The sequence below is a fragment of the Haliotis rufescens genome, unplaced genomic scaffold (genome assembly GCF_023055435.1).
Source record: "Haliotis rufescens isolate VD_foot unplaced genomic scaffold, xgHalRufe1.0.p SCAF_73, whole genome shotgun sequence".
Lineage (NCBI taxonomy): Eukaryota > Metazoa > Mollusca > Gastropoda > Lepetellida > Haliotidae > Haliotis > Haliotis rufescens.
The window spans coordinates 1,716,805-1,738,015 of record NW_025964365.1 but is presented as its reverse complement, the minus strand read 5'-3'; the positions used below and the strand labels follow the sequence as shown (position 1 = coordinate 1,738,015).

The window sequence follows — 21,211 nt, the reverse complement described above, 5'->3', positions numbered from 1 at the left end:
CGCCAGGTGTCATCGGTTTCAATTTACAATGATTACCGAGTGACGCTTTTTTGTGAATTCATGCTTCCAATTTGATCGGAATAGGCCTTTTTCCTGTGGTGTGTTGACAAGCATTGACAAGCATTGACACGTCAAGTCAAAGTCTCCTCTTCGATATCCCACATGTGTACAATGTGTGGAACCCATTCTGGGTTTTCTCTGTCGTTATTTCAGTTGGAATATTGCCGAAAGCGGCGTAAAACCCACTCATATACTGTTTCGTTCATGTGACATGGACGAAATGAACTGTTTACGTATAGTGTTCGTCTTCGTGTAGCAACTATCAAGTTTATGTTATTTGTCTTCGTCCGATTCCGCATCTTCTACAAAGACATTCAGGTACTTACTATATATGGCACCATCCCACCTACAGCATATCTTTCCTCTTTTAGAAGCAGCTATACGACCACACTAACAATCGTTTATGTAACACACATAGGTACAGAAATACTTTTTCTATTGCATGCAGATAAGACGCCAGTCTCTGAACAAGACACAGTTTAATAGTGGACGGAATCTCCATACACGGCTATCTGACTGTGTGTATGCCAAGGAAGACAGAAAACAAACCACTTCACGTTTCATTCATTCCATTTAATGTCTGCATATACCAAACTGGCAATATGAGACTTCGGTTATTAGAATGATGAAATAGTAATGCTTTAGAGAAATTTCAAATCACAAATAAAACAGGATTTACAGAAGTTGTATAATGTTTTCCATGTAATGAATTACAACATCATGATTTACAGAGATGTATAACGTCAGACAATATGTACAATTTCAAACAAATCAAATTAAATTTAAAGAAATTCCAATAGATTTTACAATACATGTGGATGTTTTCACACAGGGAGAACCTGGTTCTTGCTACGGGCGATGTTCCTGATACACTGCACAACACGACCAAAGACAGAGTTGTGGCCAGGTGTGTCTTTGACATGTGATTTGGCAGCAGAAACGTCTGTGGGTTTCACTTTGTTTTTGAATGCGATAGATGCCAGTCTAGTACGGACACTGGTGATGAAACGCCTGAGCTTCCCGGCTTTAGGGAGCAGGGTCGGGGGCACAAGTTCTCCCTGGACGAAGATGGGTGGCGGGAGAAGTCGCGAAAGCCTGTAGTGAGCGGCGGCCGATGTGACGGCGTTGTGGATTTCGATGAGTGAGTTGCGCACGCTTGGGTGGCGATCATTGCTGAGGAAAAGTTTGGACATCTGTGTCCAGCCACAGTCAACCTCTCTCTGTAACATCCACAGATGTCGCTTGCCTCTCTTGTTCTCAGTCACCTGTTAAAAAGAAATATACACACACATTGCACAGATCCATACAGTAAACCGTGTTCGATGACAAGAATTAACTTTAACTAATATGAGGACGAATGACGTTCTGAAAACATATTTGGTAAATAAAGTTTACTCCCCAGGTCCGTTTAGGGGCAAAGGAAATATCGGAATATGATGCTACACCATGCTAATCATGCAGGCCGTAGTGCTTACCTCATTTTCGTGGAGAATGGCAGTCCGGATCAGATGGAGCCAAAGGCGGATGGCGTCAAACTCATCCAGAAGTTCACTGGTGAACAGATGCTGCAGGTCTGTAAGATGAAATAAGTCTACAGTCTTAAATTACATCTCTTCACATTCAAACCCGCTGTTATACAGTCATACAGGAAGTTAACACAAATCACAATAAAATTCAAATGCATTACATTAATTTGGAGTAAGTTTGAAAATAAGATGCTCGTTATATTTGAGTTTGCCATCAAGCTTGTCACATTCCTTTTTAACCTGTTCATTATGGAATCTGTTTCGGCAGATAATCCAGACTGATTATTCTTTGGGGTGGACGTTTTATACTTGTCAAAATTGTATCCACTGAGACAAACTTCAAGCTAAACTCTTCTCCATGAGACATCAATTATATATCTTCATGAGAGCTCACATGACTTATCTGATTAATTATTGCCAGCGAAACGTTTGGAGAAGGGAGACGTTAAATAACATTCCTTTTTCAAACATGAAATCATTTTCTTGTTTTTAAAAATCACATTAACTGTAAAATGAAACTAACCTGGAGCTGTTCGTGCTCCTCGGAGCCAGTCGCGGCCACAAAACGTCATTTTCAACACTTGTTTCAAGGAAAGATTCGCAAATATTCACTGAGCAAAACTGGAGCGTGTTGACATTACCGAATCAATGTCGGAGTGATTTCGATGACGTCATGTCATCGTGACGTCACGTTATTGTGACGTCATAGTACCACGGGAGGTAATTGGATTCATTAAAGACACCCGCACCGCTTAATCAAACCATGTAAAAGGTCAAACCCTAGCAGTTCCTTCATACTATGGGCAGTGTTTTTTAGGATTACTGAATACATGTTCCTGTGTTAAAGACATGGAAACTGTTTCACTTTAAATGAGAACAACTACATGACAGAACATGAGATATCGCCTGTATCTTGGACATAATGATGCAGGTGGCATTGTGGAGTTACTAGCGACCGCTGTTGTTCTCTTCTGTCTGGCACACCTACTTCTCATGCATGTTATATGGTCATTAAAATCTTCAGTGTCAGTGGGATATTGTGTATATGTCATAGTTTATTCAACACGACATGTCCAAATAGCGGGAGGATTTAATGACCGCAACGCCAGGTGTCATCGGTTTCAATTTACAATGATTGTCGAGTGACGCTTTTTTGTGAATTCATGCTTCCAATTTGATCGGAATAGGCCTTTATCCTGTGGTGGGTTGACAAGCATTGACAAGCATTGAGACGTCAAGTCAAAGTCTCCTCTTCGATATCCCACATGTGTACAATGTGTGGAACCCATTCTGGGTTTTCTCTGTCGTTATTTCAGTTGGAATATTGCCGAAAGCGGCGTAAAACCCTACTCATATACTGTTTCGTTCATGTGACATGGACGAAATGAACTGTTTACGTATAGTGTTCGTCTTCGTGTAGCAACTATCAAGTTTATGTTATTTGTCTTCTTCCGATTCCGCATCTTCTACAAAGACATTCAGGTACTTACTATATATGGCACCATCCCACCTACAGCATATCTTTCCTCTTTTAGAAGCAGCTATACGACCACACTAACAATCGTTTATGTAACACACATAGGTACAGAAATACTTTTTCTATTGCATGCAGATAAGACGCCAGTCTCTGAACAAGACACAGTTTAATAGTGGACGGAATCTCCACACACGGCTATCTGACTGTGTGTATGCCAAGGAAGACAGAAAACAAACCACTTCACGTTTCATTCATTCCATTTAATGTCTGCATATACCAAACTGGCAATATGAGACTTCGGTTATTAGAATGATGAAATAGTAATGCTTTAGAGGAATTTCAAATTACAAATAAAACAGGATTAACAGAAGTTGTATAATGTTTTCCATGTAATGAATTACAACATCATGATTTACAGAGATGTATAACGTCAGACAATATGTACAACTTCAAACAAATCAAATTAAATATACAGAAATTCCAATAGGTTTTACAATACATGTGTATGTTTCACACAGGGAGAACCTGGTTCTTGCTGCTGGCGATGTTCCTGATACACTGCACAACACGACCAAAGACAGAGTTGTGGCAAAGTGTGTCTTTGACATGTGATTTGGCAGCAGGAACGTCCGTGGGTTTCACTTTGTTTTTGAATGCGACAGATGCCAGTCTAGTACGGACAGTGGTGATGAAACGCTTGAGCTTCCCGGCTTTAGGGGGCAGGGTCGGGGGGACAAGTTCTCCCTGGACGAAGATGGGTGGCGGGAGAAGTCGCGAAAGCCTGTAGTGAGCGGCGGCCGATGTGACGGCGTTGTGGATTTTGATGAGTGAGTTGCGCACGCTTGGGTGGCGATCATTGCTGAGGAAAGGTTTGGACATCTGTGTCCAGCCACAGTCAACCTCTCTCTGTAACATCCACAGATGTCGCTTGCCTCTCTTGTTCTCAGTCACCTGTTAAAAAGAAATAAACACACACATTGCACAGATCCATACAGTAAACCGTGTTCGATGACAAGAATTAACTTAAACTAATATTAGGACGAATGACGTTCTGAAAACATATTTGCTAAATTAAGTTTACTCCCCAGGTCCGTTTAGGGGCAAAGGAACTACCGGAATATGATGCTAAACCATTCTAATCATGCAGGCCGTAGTGCTTACCTCATTTTCTTGGAGAATGGCAGTCCGGATCAGATGGAGCCAAAGGCGGATGGCGTCAAACTCATCCAGAAGTTCACTGGTGAACAGATGCTGCAGGTCTGGAAGATGAAATAAGTCTACAGTCTTAAATTACATCTCTTCACATTCAAACCCGCTGTTATACAGTCATACAGGAAGTTAACACAAATCACAATAAAATTCAAATGCATTACATTAATTTGGAGTAAGTTTGAAAATAAGATGCTCGTTATATTTGAGTTTGCCATCAAGCTTGTCACATTCCTTTTTAACCTGTTCATTATGGAATCCGTTTCGGCAGATAATCCAGACTGATTATTCTTTGGGGTGGACCTTTTTTTATACTTGTCAAAATTGTATCCACTGAGACAAACTTCAAGCTAAACTCCTCTCCATGAGACATCAATTAAATATCTTCATGAGAGCTCACATGACTAATCTGATTAATTATTGCCAGCGAAACGTTTGGAGAAGGGAGACGTTAAATAACATTCCTTTTTCAAACATGAAATCATTTTCTCGTTTTTAAAAATCACATTAACTGTAAAATGAAACTAACCTGGAGCTGTTCGTGCTCCTCGGAGCCAGTCGCGGCCACAAAACGTCATTTTCAACACTTGCTTCAAGGAAAGATTCGCAAATATTCACTGAGCAAAACTGGAGCGTGTTGACATTACCGAATCAATGTCGGAGTGATTGTCGATGACGTCATGTTATTGTGAAGTCACGTTATTGTGACGTCATAGTACCACGGGAGGTAATTGGATTCATTAAAGACACCCGTACCGCTTAATCAAACCATGTATAAGGTCAAACCCTAGCAGTTCCTTCATACTATGGGCAGTGTTTTTTAGGATTACTGAATACATGTTCCTGTGTTAAAGACATGGAAACTGTTTCACTTAAAATGAGAACAATTACATGGCAGAACATGAGATATCGCCTGTATCTTGGACATAATGATGCAGGTGGCATGGTGGAGTTATTAGCGACCGCTGTTGTTCTCTTCTGTCTGGCACACCTACTTCTCATGCATGTTATATGGTCATTAAAATCTTCAGTGTCAGTGGGATATTGTGTATATGCCATAGTTTATTCAACACGACATGTCCAAATAGCGGGAGGATTTTATGACCGCAACGACAGGTGTCATCGGTTTCAATTTACAATGAGTGTCGAGTGACGCTTTTTTGTGAATTCATGCTTCCAATTTGATCGGAATAGGCCTTTTTCCTGTGGTGGGTTGACAAGCATTGACAAGCATTGAGACGTCAAGTCAAAGTCTCCTCTTCGATATCCCACATGTGTACAATGTGTGGAACCCATTCTGGGTTTTCTCTGTGGTTAATTCAGTTGGAATATTGCCGAAAGCGGCGTAAAACCCTACTCATATACTGTTTCGTTCATGTGACATGGACGAAATGAACAGTTTACGTATAGTGTAGCAACTATCAAGTTTATGTTATTTGTCTTCTTCCGATTCCGCATCTTCTACAAAGACATTCAGGTACTTACTATATATGGCACCATCCCACCTACAGCATATCTTTCCTCTTTTTAGAAGCAGCTATACGACCACACTAACAATCGTTTATGTAACACACATAGGTACAGAAATACTTTTTCTATTGCATGCAGATAAGACGCCAGTCTCTGAACAAGACACAGTTTAATAGTGGACGGAATCTCCACACACGGCTATCTGACTGTGTATGCCAAGGAAGACAGAAAACAAACCACTTCACGTTTCATTCATTCCATTTAATGTCTGCATATACCAAACTGGCAATATGAGACTTCGGTTATTAGAATGATGAAATAGTAATGCTTTAGAGAAATTTCAAATCACAAATAAAACAGGATTTACAGAAGTTGTATAATGTTTTCCATGTAATGAATTACAACATCATGATTTACAGGGATGTATAACGTCAGACAATATGTACAATTTCAAACAAATCAAATTAAATATACAGAAATTCAAAAAGGTTTTACAATACATGTGTATGTTTTCACACTGCATATTTTCACACAGGGAGAACCTGGTTCTTGCTACTGGCGATGTTCCTGATACACTGCACAACACGACCAAAGACAGAGTTGTGGCCAGGTGTGTCTTTGACATGTGATTTGGCAGCAGAAACGTCTGTGGGTTTCACTTTGTTTTTGAATGCGATAGATGCCAGTCTAGTACGGACAGTGGTGATGAAACGCCTGAGCTTCCCGGCTTTAGGGGGCAGGGTCGGGGGGACAAGTTCTCCCTGGACGAAGATGGGTGGCGGGAGAAGTCGCGAAAGCCTGTAGTGAGCGGCGGCCGGTGTGACGGTGTTGTGGATTTCGATGAGTGAGTTGCGCACGCTTGGGTGGCGATCATTGCTGAGGAAAAGTTTGGACATCTGTGTCCAGCCACAATCAACCTCTCTCTGTAACATCCACATATGTCGCTTGCCTCTCTTGTTCTCAGTCACCTGTTAAAAAGAAATAAACACACAAATTGCACAGATCCATACAGTAAACCGTGTTCGATGACAAGAATTAACTTAAACTAAAATGAGGACGAATGACGTTCTAAAAACATATTTGGTAAATTAAGTTTACTCCCCAGGTCCGTTTAGGGGCAAAGGAAATATCGGAATATGATGCTAAACCATTCTAATCATGCAGGCCGTAGTGCTTACCTCATTTTCTTGGAGAATGGCAGTCCGGATCAGATGGAGCCAAAGGCGGATGGCGTCAAACTCATCCAGAAGTTCACTGGTGAACAGATGCTGCAGGTCTGGAAGATGAAGTAAGTCTACGGTCTTAAATTACATCTCTTCACATTCAAACCCGCTGTCATAAAGCCATACAGGAAGTTAACACAAAACACAATAAAATTCAAATGTATTACATTAATTTGGAGTCAGTTTGAAAAATAAGATGCTCGTTATATTGGAGTTTGCCTTCAAGCTTGTCACATTCCTTTTTAACCTGTTCATTATGGAATCTGTTTCGGCAGATCCAGACTGATTATTCTTTGGGGTGGACGTTTTATACTTGTACGTTAAATAGTATCCATTGAGACAAACTTTACGCTAAAATCTTCTCCACGAGGCATCAATTAAATATCTTCATGAGCGCTCACATGACTTTGGAGAAACGTTTGGAGAAGGGAGACGAAAAATAACATTCCTTTTTCAAACATGAAATCATTTTCTCCTTCTTAAAAATCACATTAACTTTAAATTAAATTTACCTGGAGCTGTACGTGCTCCTCGGAGCCAGTCGCGGCCACAATACGTCATTTTCAACACTTGCTTCAAGGTAAGATTCGCAAAGAATCATTGAGCAAAACTGGAGCGTGTTAACATTACCGAATCAATGTCGGAGTGATTGTCGATGACGTCATGTCATTGTGACGTCATAGTACCACGGGAGGTAATTGGATTCATTAAACACGCGCGTATAGCTTTGACTAATATAATGTCATAGAAATAAACCAGTTCCATCAAAATACAATCGCTCTTTTCCTTCCTTCTTTTAGCCGCCGTGATATTGCCGGAATATTGCTAAAAGCAGCGTAAAATCATACTCACACACTCTTTTTTTATGCTAAATATATTTTGAAGCAGATAAAGCGCACCGATTTAATGAGCTGAGTTGCAGAAGTGGATCCTATTGTTCTAACCATTAGATAAGATGTGTTGATTTTAGTAAAGTACAGATACAGAAGAAAATACTGATGGAATTCAACTCTTTAATAAAGAACCTTTACAATAGGGCTTTGGAGGTCTCTTGTTGGTTGTCAAACGTTTAATTATGCAGAATGTATGGCATTTTAAGCTTGATAATACAATGCATTTCGTACATTTATTACAAATATAGATAATAACCATATGGGTCAATGTCACACACGCAATACAAATATAACGTTTAGCGGTATCTTTCATATACGTTGAGTTGTGTCCCTTTGAACGTTTGCCGAGCAGCATGGAATCCAACGTAAGACAGAGAAAGTTCGACTCTCACACAGATAAAGCAAGAGAATCACCAGATGACGATGCGAAGCAAAATACAGTGGCGTCTCAAGGGTATTCTGATATTATTTTCCTCCAATCAGCCGGTAATGACAAAGCATGATAATACGAACAAATGTATAACAACCAACGGAATCTTTACGGGTGTTAAACCATTTTATGATTTGTCTGATCTGTTATTGTTATATACTATATTATAGTTATTAGGGCTGGAACGAGTCCAAATTTACTACCCGTGTACCCATCCCCCTATTACCCGACCCTACCTGGGTACCCACTGTAGGTCTCAGAGGTGTCTCAAAATGTCCGATTGGGAGCATTTTTAGCATAGCCCTGGCAAAACGTATTTAGATACATGTATTAAACAATCTGGTCATTCATACACTGAAGTTGAATTAAGTTATATCTTAAATCAACCATATGAACAATCAGAGCGAATTAATGGGTGCATATTCAGAAAGAAATGCGAACATTAGTGACTTGTAGTGTAATTATAGAGTTCTCGATAATTTGTTTCATTAAACAATATATCACGTGACTAACCACTGGTCCAGGTAGTCCTGTTGGTCCCCAGGTCCTACTCAGTACCCACCCGACCCGGGGACCCGAGTTACACGTCCCAGCCCTAATCGTTATGATCGTTTAGAATATAATACTGACTTTTATCAAGCTTGTCTACCCTTGTCATGGCAGATGTATTTGAGGGAAATAGCTTTTCCTGGATAAGTTGTGACTGTATGAAGCTCATGCTTTCATTGGTGGTTCGTGTAGTTGTACAGATTTTGTTCTTACATTGATGTAACCATTTTGTTCTGTATTGAATCTCATAGTTTCACTGTCAATGTTCTTTTTATGAATGTATTTTAATTGTTCTCTTTGCTCTGTTGCTAAGAAATTTGTCACATTATGTCAACAACATTACAGTTGAACTCATTGCTCACATTTGTGTCGCTATGGACCTAATGACTGAATTTTGGTTGGACAAATAATTTCAACAATTGTCTTTTGATAAGGTGCATGTCTTCCACCACAGGGCCATATTTAACTTATATATCAGACCCCATATGCCGATATATGGTCTATGCTTATATTCTATACCAACAAGTTTGTTAGTGTAGAATGTTTGTTCCATGTACCTAAATTCAGACACAACTACCATTTTTATGTACACACTTGTTTCATGTAATTACTCATTCATATTTTTCTGAGTGTAATTGAACTTATTGTCAACAATAATAATACCCCAGACCACTACTGATGAGTAAGTTGGATGCATGACTCCAACAACAGAGCCATATTTTCTTTCACTTTAAGTTAAGAAAGATTGTTAGAAAATATCCCCAGGTCTCACCCTTAAGACGTCGTACAATAAACTCAAACTTAGAGTTGATATAATGATCATAAGCATGTTTTCTGGAAGATGTGTGATGTCGGTGTTTGTATCTCACAAAGATGGGGGGCTTTTGGTGCTGCATTCATCCTGGCAAGTGTTACATGTGCCGTGCTCATCCTGGTGATCCTGCCATCACCGATACAACCGCTGTCATACAGGTAAACAGTTCATATCTACTGCAAGATGTAGAAGATAGCTGGTGTCACATGATACATACTATGTACCAGAATAGGAATAGATTCCTTGGGTCAGAATAGGTCCCCGCTACCTCATGCTTGTCATAAAAAAATGGGGATCGGTGGTCAGGTTCTGTGCCTCTGTTGAATGTGTGCTTGTTGGGTTTTTTTTGTTTAACGTCGCACTCAGCAATATTCCAGCTATATGACGTCAGTCTGTAAACAATCGAATCTGGATCAGACAATCCAGCGATTGACACCATGAGTATCGATCTACGCATACGGATACAATGACATGCATCAACCAAGTCAGCAAGCTTGACCAATCGATCCCGTTAATCACTTCTGAAGACAAGCATAGTCACCTTTTACGGCAAACATGGGTTGTTGAAGACCTATTCTACCCCGAATCTTCTCGGGTCGGTACCCGTTTGATGTTTGATGATGAAAATGCTATCAACCTATGGTGTGACTGGCCCAGATTCAACTGCATACAATAGACCCATGAAGATCCGGGGTAGGATAGGTCTTCAGCAACCCATGCTTGCCGTAAAAGGCGACTATGCTTGTCGTAAAAGGCGACTAACGGGTTTGGGTGGTCAGGCTCGCTGACTCTGTTGATGCATGTCATCGATGTTCATGATGTAAATCACTGGATTGTCTGGTCCAGGCTCGATTATTTACAGACCGCCGTCATATAGCTGGAATATTACTGAGTGCGGCGTAAAAAAACAAACCAAACCAAAACCAAAAAAGCATGCAATATAAATGAATGTGACAACAGGTGACCATCCAGATGGACAAACATGAGTAGTGGACTGATGGGCTGAATCAATCAATCAATCAATCAATCAATCAATCAATCAATCAGTTTATTCGGTAATAAGGCCTCAGGCCCACGTACATATATATACAAATTAGTTTCACATCAAGTGCTGCATGAAATAATATTTACAGGTAAGAAGAACGAAGACAGATAGCATTTTTAACATAATTGGCTAAGTTCTCAAGGCGGTTTACATCAGAAGAGTTTAACATTCTAACCAGTGTGTCTTTACGATTATTACCAGTAATGAAGTCTAAATATGGGAAATATTTTGAGCGAATATCTTCATAAATTGGGCAAACAAGAATGAAATGAATTTCATTTTCAACTGCCCTTAACTTGCACAATGGACAAAACCGGAGTGTCTTATCGATGCCATCCCCTGGGCTGAATGTCAGTAACCGACCCAGTAACTCTCACTCCTTGTTTGCCCCCAGTCTTCCACCTCGCCCCACCCTCACAGGTGCCCTGACCCCCAACGACAGGCTGACCGAGGCGGAGCATCTGTTTGAGGACAACATTGAGGGACCCGAGTCACTGGTGTTTGATGGAGGTAATGGCCCAGCAAGGACAATTGTTGTCAAGATATATGATGTCAGGCCTCATAGGTGCGACTAAAATGGTTGCCAGTTCGACCTAAATTTCAATTTGTCTACTGTCTAAAATTCAGAGCTAGCCATATGACTACCTTGAAAAATATCTTGTGGCGACTAAATTCTATTGCTTCACACTTGAATACACAAAAATTAATAACAGCTGATTGTGGAAAACATGTCTGCTAATAATAGTACTTACGTATAATACCTCCTATAGTCGACAATGAACAGAAATACATAAATATTAATGTAAGTAGTATTTTATTTCAGTTGATAGTGCTTATTGAATAAGCAAAGTATACCTAAATAATCAAGTAACATAAATTGCATCATTGTTTGAGTCACAAATAACAAGAATCAAGTACAGTTTCCACTAATATACAATTCCAACACTAGTGCTATTATAATAGTTATTTGATAAAAGATAATTTCAAATGCTTTTGGCTATCTACAATAATTCTTCTTGATTTTACCACTGGCTACCTGGAAAAAAAATACTTGTAGCCATACAGCTACTTGGTGAAAATTTATACTTTGAGGCCTGGACACTTTATATTATTACTAACCAGAAGGGAGTTAATTCATACATGAAGTTTGGAAAGAGGTCAACTACAATTAGAAAACAATAACATAAGAATTTTGGGGCGGTCGGAGAGCCTAGTCGTTAAAGCATTCGCTCATAATGCCGAAGACCCGGGTTCGATTCCCGACATGGGTACAATATATGAAGCCCCTTTCTGGTGTCCCCAACCATGAAATTGCTCGAATATTGCTAAAAGTGGCGTAAAACCATACTCTAACATGAGAATCTAGAATATGAATATTGGACGAATTAGACACTTTTGTTGATACATATCTTCCCTAGGTAGCTAAAGATCTGGGTTCTACCATAGGTACATGTACACACCATGAGGACAGAGGAAGGATTGTGATATATGTATGTTATGTTCTACCCCGTAGATCACCTGTATACTGGGACCATGGATGGAACGATCCTTGACATATACAAAGGGCAAAAGAGGGTGCTGGCCAGACTGGGCAGGGAGCCCTGTGGTAAGTCTAGATGGACGTGTACAAAGGGCAAAAGAGGGTGCTTGCCAGACTGGGCAGGGAGCCCTGTGGTAAGTCTAGATGGACGTGTACAAGGGGCAGGAGAGGGTGCTTGCCAGACTGGGCAGGGAGCCCTGTTGTAAGTCTAGATGGAAGTGTACAAGGGGCAGGAGAGGGTGCAAGCCAGACTGGGCAGGGAGCCGTGTGGTAAGTCTAGATGGACGTGTACAAGGGGCAGGAGAGGGTGCTTACCAGACTGGGCAGGGAGCCCTGTGGTAAGTCTAGATGGATGTGTACAAGGGGCAGGAGAGGGTGCTTACCAGACTGGGCAGGGAGCCCTGTGGTAAGTCTAGATGGATGTGTACAAGGGGCAGGAGAAGGTGCTTGCCAGACTGGGCAGGGAGCCCTGTGGTAGGTCTAGATGGACGTGTACAAGGGGCAGGAGAGGGTGCTAGCCAGACTGGGCAGGGAGCCGTGTGGTAAGTCTAGATGGATGTGTACAAGGGGCAGGAGAAGGTGCTTGCCAGACTGGGCAGGGAGCCCTGTGGTAGGTCTAGATGGACGTGTACAAGGGGCAGGAGAGGGTGCTAGCCAGACTGGGCAGGGAGCCCTGTGGTAAGTCCAGATGGACGTGTACAAGGGTCAGGAGAGAGTGCTTGCCAGACAGGATTGTATTTTTTGCCAAACCTATAAAACAAAATACAAACTGTCTGATGGATGTGTGGATTTGATTGCAGGAGGTTATGTGAACGAGCCAACGTGTGGACGACCTCTTGGCATGAGATTGAACAAAGATGGCTACCTTATTGTAGCAGATGCCTACCTTGGCCTTTTCCAGGTCAATGTAGCAACAGGTGAGAGAGTCCGTTATCAAGAAGGAGACAATGCATTATAAGGGTAACGCTGTTTTTCAGGGCATTATCATTTGCAGAAGTCTGAGGTCTTCCACTGAAAAGACCGAGGGCTTCTGCAAATGATAATGCCCTGAAAAATAGCGATACCGTTATTGTAGCTAAAATGGATGGAATTTGTTATCAAATAAAAAGAAACAACAATATCGGATTTGAAACATTTACTGCAATCAACACGAATGTCACTGACCAACTTTTACAAACATGAAAAGGTCACAGAACAAACCAGATGACGTCACTATTGAACGTGAAGTCACCTATCCCTATCCTATGACGTCACCTAACAATGGGCTTGATAATGGCCCATCGTCAAGCAATGTGAGGGCATTATCAAGATACAGTGGCCCGCTCATTTTTGATAACATGCGGGCGGTTTGATGATAATTCTATCCATTTTAGCTATAATATAAGATAAACCTCAACAAGATTCCATGTTAGAGCAGGTCCCTGTCACCTACGCTGGTTGTAATAGCCGACTAAATGGATTGGTATTCTCCCATTAGTTACACGTCCAAATTTGTCACACACCTCAAAACAACAAGGGTCCTGGCTGAAGGCACTGGTCTCAGCTAATAGCACTGGTAGCAGCACTGATTAATTAATTGAATTGAATGTCTCTGAGGAGTCTTTGTTTACTCCAACCCTGCAGCATCCAGGAACTGGAGTGGAGGCTTGAGTTCCTGGCAAAGCTGATCTTTCAATCTCTCAAGACTTTTGATATTGATAATCACATATGTCTGTAAATATACACTTGACATGTTATGAGAATAAGTTTTGTGTATCATGGAAAGATAAAGATATCCTTATCAAAAGTGGAGTAATATACATATACACATCCATTAGTATGGATTTCTGGCATTTACGCAAGGAGCATGTGTGTCTGTTAGGTTTTAGACTCTCACGGGGCGGTCGGGTAGCCTAGTGGTTAAAGCGTTCGCTCGTTACGCCGAAGACCGGGGTTCGATTCCCGACATGGGTACAATGTGTGAAGCCCATTTCTGGTGTCCCCCGCCGTGATATTGCTGGAATATTGCTAAAAGCGGCGTAAAACCATACTCACTAGACTCTCACATCTGGTCCTCCCCTTCACTATCGGCCCTACTCTACTCTCTCTAGGTGAAATCATGCTACAATTAATAGCTTCTAATAGTTTATGTCTTTGTCACATTCTCAATCTGAACAACATATTTTTCCATGGTCAGATAGAAAAGACCAGAATTTAATGCCCCACCTATTTTATGACTCATGTCAACACAACAACAGTTTTGCCGTTGACCCCAACAGACAAATTTACCCCTGAAGTAAACATGGTGTATATATGGCAGTAAACACAGCTGCTGTATTTATTGCCCACAAGCTGGGGTATGGTGCTGACAGACCGAAAATCATTATCCAAATGAATCTTAGATTTGAACCAACGATCATAGGATTCTGGAATGCCTAAGGGAGGTAACACTACACAGTGAATTGTTGCCCCACCCATGCCCCCTTTGACACAAGGGACTAAATACCGTGCAGTGACCTTGTCTGGAGAAGGTAAACAATTAACGCACTTACCATACTTCAGGTGATGTTCATCAGATCTACTCTTCACAAGACCCTATCAATGGTCAGAAGCCGCAGTTTCTGAATGACCTTGACATTGCAAGTGATGGAACTATTTACTTCAGTGACTCCAGCACAAGGTGGGGGAGAAGAGAGAACAGATACTGTGTCATGGAGGCTGAGGAAACAGGAAGGTTGGTCCGAGTGGGATACGACCAGAGTTGTTGTTTGTTTGTTTGTTTGTTTGTTTGTTTGTTGTTAAACACCGCACTCAGCAATATTCCAGCTATATGACGGCGGTCTGTAAAAAATCGAGTCTGGAATAGACAATCCAGTGATTGATATCATGAGCATCGATCTACGTAATTGGGATATGATGACATGCATCAACCAAGTCAGCGAACCTGACCACCTGATCCCGTTAGTCTCCTCTTATGACAAGCATAGTCAGTCGACTGTTACGGCATTTATGGGTTTCTGAAGACCTATTCTAACCCGGATCATCACAGGTCCAGTGTTATTGTACAGGCCCCCATTCCACAAAGGCATCTTAGCGAAAAGATGTTTGTAACTCTATATACTACAACATAGACTTATGACAGTGTTATCGCTAAAATCACTTTGTGGAATGGGGCCCAGAAATATTAACTTTCCATTATTGTACAATTATCTGTGAAGGCACTTCGTAGAATATTCTAATGTGAGACTATTCTAATGTTGTAGTGGGCTGAAATTATGCCAATGCGACGCTAAATTTTAACTCACCTCACCTCTAATGTTGTATTTTTTGTCTTTAATACAGCTGAGTGAGTGAGTGATTTAACACTGCTATGAACTATTTCAGTTATATCATGGCACTTGATGTGGGAGGGAAATCATGCAGGCCTTATACATTTTCCATTTGTTGAAACTCATCAGCTTGAGTATGGTGCTGACAAACCAAGAAACACAAGGAGGGCAAACCTGGAGTCGAACACATCATCCATCATGGGTGTCTTGCATGACTAAGGGGTGGTCAGGTAGCCTAGTGGTTAAAGCGTTCGCTCATCACGCCGAAGACCTGGGTTCGATTCCCGACATGGGTACAATGTGTGAAGCCCATTTCTGGGTCCCCCGCCATGATATTGCTGGAATATTGCTAAAAGCGGCGTAAAACCATACTCACTTACTCACTCTTGCATGACTAAGGGACGAAACTCCACTCGAATTATGGTGCCTCAGAAGTTTTCTACTTGATGTGACATTTATATGTATGAGTGTTAGCCACTCACTCACTCACTCACTCACTCACTCACTCACTCACTCACTCACTCAACTGTTGTTTTGTTCAGAATTTGTACATAGCCCATGGCTTTACACAGAAATAAAATTGATTGATTGATCAAGTTGTATAGAAAACAAATTTTCATTGATAAGGATAGAAAGATACTCATTCTCATGTCTTTTGATAGCAAGTATTTCAACACAAGTCGATAAAAGTTAAAACCTCCATGGCTTGCAGATAATTGTTTAACATTTATCTCACAAGTGTTGATATGTTTCATACAAAAAGACATGAGGGCGGAAGTCTATATATCATCCAAAATCATTCTTCCCAATTTTTTCATTTGTAAAATGTAACAACCGGTGCCTTGAGTGTAAGAAGTAGACCTAACCAGCTTCAGTGGCAGAGAGATAAGTGATGTCATTTGGTTTAGACATCGAGGTAACCGATGACGTCTGCAGAACATTGTAATGCGATTTATTGTAGCAAAATATCTTCAAGGGATGAATACACAATGCCATTTAGAAAGTGGTCAAATGTAACAAATGTTAAATTTGGGATAACACTTTCTTAGTAAAGTACAGATTCTAGTACTCAAAGTACGTTATCTAGACTACCAGTTGTCGGACTTTCATTTTTGTGGAAGCCTCGGTGGCTGAGTGGGTTAGATCGCTGACTTTGTGTGCTGGCGATTAGGTGCCTCACTCTGGCAAGTGTGGGTTCGAATCCCGCACGGGACTCAACCCAAAAGAATTACTAGAATCTGTACTTTACTAAGAAAGTGTTATCCAAAATTTAACATTTGTTACATTTGACCACTTTCTAAATGGCATTGTGTATTCATAGCTTTCGGCCATGGGAGCCGTGCCAATTTACACTTGTCAGAGGGGTACTCAAAGTATGTTATCTAGACTACCAGTCGTCAGACTTTCATTTTTGTGGAAGCCTCGGTGGCTGAGTGGGTTAGATCGCTGACTTTGTGTGCTGGCGATTAGGTGCCTCACTCTGGCAAGTGTGGGTTCGAATCCCGCACGGGACTCAACCCAAAAGAATTACTAGAATCTGTACTTTACTAAGAAAGTGTTATCCAAAATTTAACATTTGTTACATTTGACCACTTTCTAAATGGCATTGTGTATTCATAGCTTTCGGCCATGGGAGCCGTGCCAATTTACACTTGTCAGAGGGGTACTCAAAGTATGTTATCTAGACTACCAGTCGTCAGACTTTCATTTTTGTGGAAGCCTCGGTGGGTGAGTGGGTTAGATCGCTGACTTTGTGTGCTGGCGATTAGGTGCCTCACTCTGGCAAGTGTGGGTTCGAATCCCGCACGGGACTCAACCCAAAAGAAGTACTAGAATCTGTACTTTACTAAGAAAGTGTTATCCCAAATTTAGCATATGTTACATCTTCAAGGGAGTATGAAACATTTTTATTACCGACCCATGTTATCAGACCTGTCAACCTTCCCGCATTTTGCGGGAGACTCCCGCAATTTGATGAAATCTCCCAGTCTCCCGCATTAGAGACGAGTTATGGCCATATTGCTTTTAATATTATTGACACAAGCATGTTTCTTTCAGAGTGATGTCGTTCGACCCAACAACCCATGCAATGTCACTTTTGATGGAAGGCCTTGCATTCGCTAATGGTGTCCAGCTTTCCTCAGACGAGGACTTCCTGCTGGTCTGCGAAACTACAAAGGCGAGGATTTGGAGGTACACTGTGAAACATCACATGACAGCAGGTTACATATGGATGATATTGTTAGAACTCTAGAGTTTCTCATGTTTTACAACCAGGGGTGTGGCCCAGTCGTCTAAGGCGCCGCAATTCGCTGTGCAGAGTTGCGTCCTTTGGGCACCCCAGAAACCTATGATTGTTGGTTCGAATCCCGGTTCCCCCCGATTATGTTTCTAGGTTTGTCAGCACCATACCCGTGCTCGTGGGTTTCACCGAAGGGGTAAACGTCTGAGACCTGCATCACTTTGGGCTTTCCTCCCACATTAAGCTGACACGCCGTGATAAAACTGGAATACTGTTAAAAGCGGCGTTAAACCCAACTCACTCACTCACTCACAACCAGGGGTATCTAACTGACCAATATATAGTGTTTAGAGTAATGAAAATTGTCCTGGTACACTGGTACTACCCATTTCTGTAAAACTCTCTTGCTAGTCCTAAATTTACTGCCAACTCAGGAAGTAAAAAGGTTTTATATCCACTGCTTTGAAAACAAAAGTAATGAATTTCCCGTTTCATAAAACAATCCTTGCTGTAAGGAATGATAAGGGAGTAACTCTGATTTTTACTTTTTTTCTTTTTTTTTCCCGTTATGCTCTCGATGCTGATACAGAAACTGTTGCATTGCGAAGTACACTAAGACGTTGTGTTTATGAGCACATACACATGTGGACAATATTAATTTGTTTTACCTGTTTTGACTCTTATAGCAGTGCATTGCCAGAGTTATGTCCGCCTTAGTTCAGAGCCCCACAGTCCATCTTCGTTTTCCTTCCACTCAGATACTGGTTGAAGGGATCCAAGGCAGGCCAAAAGGAAGTGTTCATGGAAAACCTGCCTGGACTGCCTGACAACATCCGGCGAAACCGCCGGGGAACATTCTGGGTGGGTTTTGCAACGGTGCGCAGGGCGGAAAAGTTCTCCATGCTGGACTTCACATCCGACAAACCCTGGCTGAGAAGCCTCATCACAAAGGTACAGTGACACAGTTATCTCCCCTTTGAGGTAGCAGACGGCATACAAATAGTCAAATGTAATCTTCTCCTGATTTGTTGAATTCTGAAATGCACATATACATGCATTCTGCAGATGGATGAGTAAGGGAATCATGTTCTGGTCATGCTCTCCCCACCCCAACCCACCCCAACCCACCCCACCCCCACCCCCACCCCCCACCTCTTGATTAATGACCAGTCCCTTTAAGGAGTTTGTGGCAGGTCTTGAAGAAAAGTAGACTGTATATAGTTATTGAAGCTTTTAAAGAAGCAGTGTTGCTCTTTATTCTGCATTACACACTAATATTAACCATCATTGTACAACTTTAGGCAAGTCACTGCAGCAATGGTATTACTGAGTTGAGCTTTATGTCAGATCCATTTAATCTTAAATATTTTGAGATTAGGATGTCTATCAGTCCATCTGTTATTGGATTTCCAGGGCATAACTCAAAATCTGTCTTATAGAAAGCACTATCTACAATTAAGGTAGTGGACAGCTGCGATGTTTTGATCGATTCAAAATATAACTTCCAGACATCACCTTGTATCAGAATAAGGCATACCTGTTTACATAGTTGTCATCTGAATTGTTTGGTTTTGTTATTAGATTGTTTCTCAAGAGACCATTGTCCGACTTGTCCCCAAGTACGGCCTGTTGTTGGAGGTGGACAAGGCAGGACAGATTGTACAAAGTCTACATGACCCGATGGGAACTGTTGTGCCCTCAGTCAGTGAAGTCGAGGAGAAGGATGGAGTTCTCTACCTTGGATCTTACAATCTTCCATTCCTGAGCAGACTGCGCTTGAAGAAAACTGGAAACTGATATAGTTTTCTGGAGTTGTTTGCTATAGGGTGTATCTTGTGCCAGTGATGCTGATATGCCCTCTGTAGACTTTAATGACCTTTTGGATTCCAATGAATCTTTTCAGCTTATATTTCTACCTTTATCATTGATTGAGTCAGTGAGTTGGGTTTAACGCTGTTTTGAACAGTTGTCCAGTATTCACCACTTTATTGAAATCCAAAGGAGCGAACCGGGATTCAAACCCACAATCATAGATCCCTGGCATGCCCAAGGGACACAACTTCCTTAGACGACTGGGCCACCCATGCCTGCTCAACCCCTAAGAAACACCTTGATATGTTTATGATGGTTTTGTGATGGTTTCATTTTGTGCCAGTTCATAGATCATAACAGCAAAAATTGTTTTAAACAAAGACCAACTGTACATATATATATCTATACCAGTATAGATACATGACAAGTATGGCCCTTACTAAGCCTAATTACAATAATGCAAAATATAATGAAATTTGGTACATGTGTAGTTACAAGTGGGACTCGCATACATGCTGCACTTTTTGTGACAGTTAAAGTTTTTACTTTGATTTGACCCTTGTACTTCAACCATGCTTTGTACTGATCACTCGTCTAAAGTTACAAGACTGAGGAAAACTGAACATTAGCATGTATATGTTTTCATTTCAGGCTATCATATTTATTCAAATCTGTAGAATTTACTGTTTAGTTGTTAATCCTCAATCTTTATGTGGAAAATGTTTGAATGTCTTTGTTTAGTGGTTGCCTTTACTTTTTAAAGTCAGTTTAGACTGATGACACATATACAGGTGAGCTACAGTGCCGTGGCACTATTTTTGTTATCAAACATTATGGATTTACCCCATCACCTCAACCACACATGTAATATTTCTGTTGAGATCGAACACAGACTTTCAATCAGACAAGAAATGTTCCCTCTGAGTATTTAATTACCTTAACATGCAATGTCTGTGACTAGTACATCCGGGTGTCTTGTTCTAGTATGAGGCACATGATACATATCATATGATTTAACAAAATGCCAAAATAATTCTATTTTCTTAATTGCCCACAAAGTAGTTCCACAGAGACCTCCTGTATGTAATGGAGTATTGCCACACATGTTGTGAGGTGATTCTCAGTGAGCAGACGTCATCATTAGATTGTATGAACATAAACTGTTCAATAGTTCCACAGAGACTTCCTGTATGAAATGGAGTATTGCCACACATGTTGTGAGGTGATTCTCAGTGAGCAGACTTAATCATTAGATTGTATGATCTTAGACCATTCAGTAGTTCCGCAGAGACTTCCTGTATGAAATGGAGTATTGCCACACATGTTGTAAGGTGATTCTCAGTGATTCTCAATCATTAGATTGTATGAACTTCCACTGTTTCCTTTTAGTCAGTACGAAATACCATCCTGGTATGTTTCCTGTTATATATTGACCATCTGCATGTTTCTTCATGTTCTGTTTGTTTGTCAGAAAATAGATCTAGAATAATAAGGTGCTTTTGAATTTTGTTGAGTGTAATAATGTTGGGCAATGCCATGTAATGATGTCAGATTTGTGAAGGAGCCCTGTTGAGTGAGTGAGTGAATAGTGTTCTATATCATGGCCTCAAGTA

The 21,211-nt window shown here is 41.0% G+C and overlaps 4 protein-coding genes across 4 annotated transcripts; 1 reads left to right on the top strand and 3 right to left on the bottom strand.

Moving 5' to 3' along the window:
- Positions 1 to 631: 631 nt before the first annotated feature.
- On the bottom strand, positions 632 to 2,160 carry LOC124141004. The gene is made up of 3 exons (XM_046508855.2): positions 2,110 to 2,160; positions 1,536 to 1,633; positions 632 to 1,325 (listed from the first exon to the last, which is right to left on the bottom strand). The coding sequence occupies exons 1-3, from the start codon at positions 2,156 to 2,158 to the stop codon at positions 885 to 887; spliced, it is 588 nt and encodes a 195-aa protein (XP_046364811.2). The 5' UTR covers positions 2,159 to 2,160; the 3' UTR covers positions 632 to 884.
- A 1,169-nt stretch (positions 2,161 to 3,329) lies between these two features.
- LOC124141007 lies at positions 3,330 to 4,934 on the bottom strand. The gene is made up of 3 exons (XM_046508857.2): positions 4,802 to 4,934; positions 4,225 to 4,322; positions 3,330 to 4,014 (listed from the first exon to the last, which is right to left on the bottom strand). Exons 1-3 carry the CDS (start codon positions 4,848 to 4,850, stop codon positions 3,574 to 3,576), a joined length of 588 nt encoding a protein of 195 aa, XP_046364813.2. The 5' UTR covers positions 4,851 to 4,934; the 3' UTR covers positions 3,330 to 3,573.
- A 1,068-nt stretch (positions 4,935 to 6,002) lies between these two features.
- On the bottom strand, positions 6,003 to 7,610 carry LOC124141006. Its single transcript, XM_046508856.2, has 3 exons — positions 7,478 to 7,610; positions 6,921 to 7,018; positions 6,003 to 6,710 (listed from the first exon to the last, which is right to left on the bottom strand). Exons 1-3 carry the CDS (start codon positions 7,524 to 7,526, stop codon positions 6,270 to 6,272), a joined length of 588 nt encoding a protein of 195 aa, XP_046364812.2. The 5' UTR covers positions 7,527 to 7,610; the 3' UTR covers positions 6,003 to 6,269.
- A 584-nt stretch (positions 7,611 to 8,194) lies between these two features.
- Positions 8,195 to 20,908, top strand: LOC124140969 (adipocyte plasma membrane-associated protein-like). The gene is made up of 9 exons (XM_046508817.2): positions 8,195 to 8,312; positions 9,711 to 9,809; positions 11,091 to 11,206; positions 12,210 to 12,302; positions 13,037 to 13,153; positions 14,778 to 14,949; positions 17,603 to 17,737; positions 18,545 to 18,737; positions 19,368 to 20,908. The coding sequence occupies exons 1-9, from the start codon at positions 8,212 to 8,214 to the stop codon at positions 19,581 to 19,583; spliced, it is 1,242 nt and encodes a 413-aa protein (XP_046364773.2). The 5' UTR covers positions 8,195 to 8,211; the 3' UTR covers positions 19,584 to 20,908.
- The last annotated feature ends 303 nt before the right edge of the window (positions 20,909 to 21,211 follow it).

Bases quoted from the DNA above. Each gene is read 5' to 3' on its own strand.
- LOC124141006 (XM_046508856.2), bottom strand. From the start codon at position 7,526: ATGACGTATTGTGGCCGCGACTGGCTCCGAGGAGCACGTACAGCTCCA. The intron at 7,019-7,477 runs GTAAATTTAATT...TTCATCTTCCAG, and splicing joins AGGAGCACGTACAGCTCCAG to ACCTGCAGCATCTGTTCACC. The intron at 6,711-6,920 runs GTAAGCACTACG...TCTTTTTAACAG, and splicing joins CCATTCTCCAAGAAAATGAG to GTGACTGAGAACAAGAGAGG.
- LOC124141007 (XM_046508857.2), bottom strand. From the start codon at position 4,850: ATGACGTTTTGTGGCCGCGACTGGCTCCGAGGAGCACGAACAGCTCCA. The intron at 4,323-4,801 runs GTTAGTTTCATT...TTCATCTTCCAG, and splicing joins AGGAGCACGAACAGCTCCAG to ACCTGCAGCATCTGTTCACC. The intron at 4,015-4,224 runs GTAAGCACTACG...TCTTTTTAACAG, and splicing joins CCATTCTCCAAGAAAATGAG to GTGACTGAGAACAAGAGAGG.
- LOC124140969 (XM_046508817.2), top strand. From the start codon at position 8,212: ATGGAATCCAACGTAAGACAGAGAAAGTTCGACTCTCACACAGATAAA. The intron at 8,313-9,710 runs GTATTCTGATAT...TATCTCACAAAG, and splicing joins AATACAGTGGCGTCTCAAGG to ATGGGGGGCTTTTGGTGCTG. The intron at 11,207-12,209 runs GTAATGGCCCAG...TCTACCCCGTAG, and splicing joins GTCACTGGTGTTTGATGGAG to ATCACCTGTATACTGGGACC.
- LOC124141004 (XM_046508855.2), bottom strand. From the start codon at position 2,158: ATGACGTTTTGTGGCCGCGACTGGCTCCGAGGAGCACGAACAGCTCCA. The intron at 1,634-2,109 runs GTTAGTTTCATT...TTCATCTTACAG, and splicing joins AGGAGCACGAACAGCTCCAG to ACCTGCAGCATCTGTTCACC. The intron at 1,326-1,535 runs GTAAGCACTACG...TCTTTTTAACAG, and splicing joins CCATTCTCCACGAAAATGAG to GTGACTGAGAACAAGAGAGG.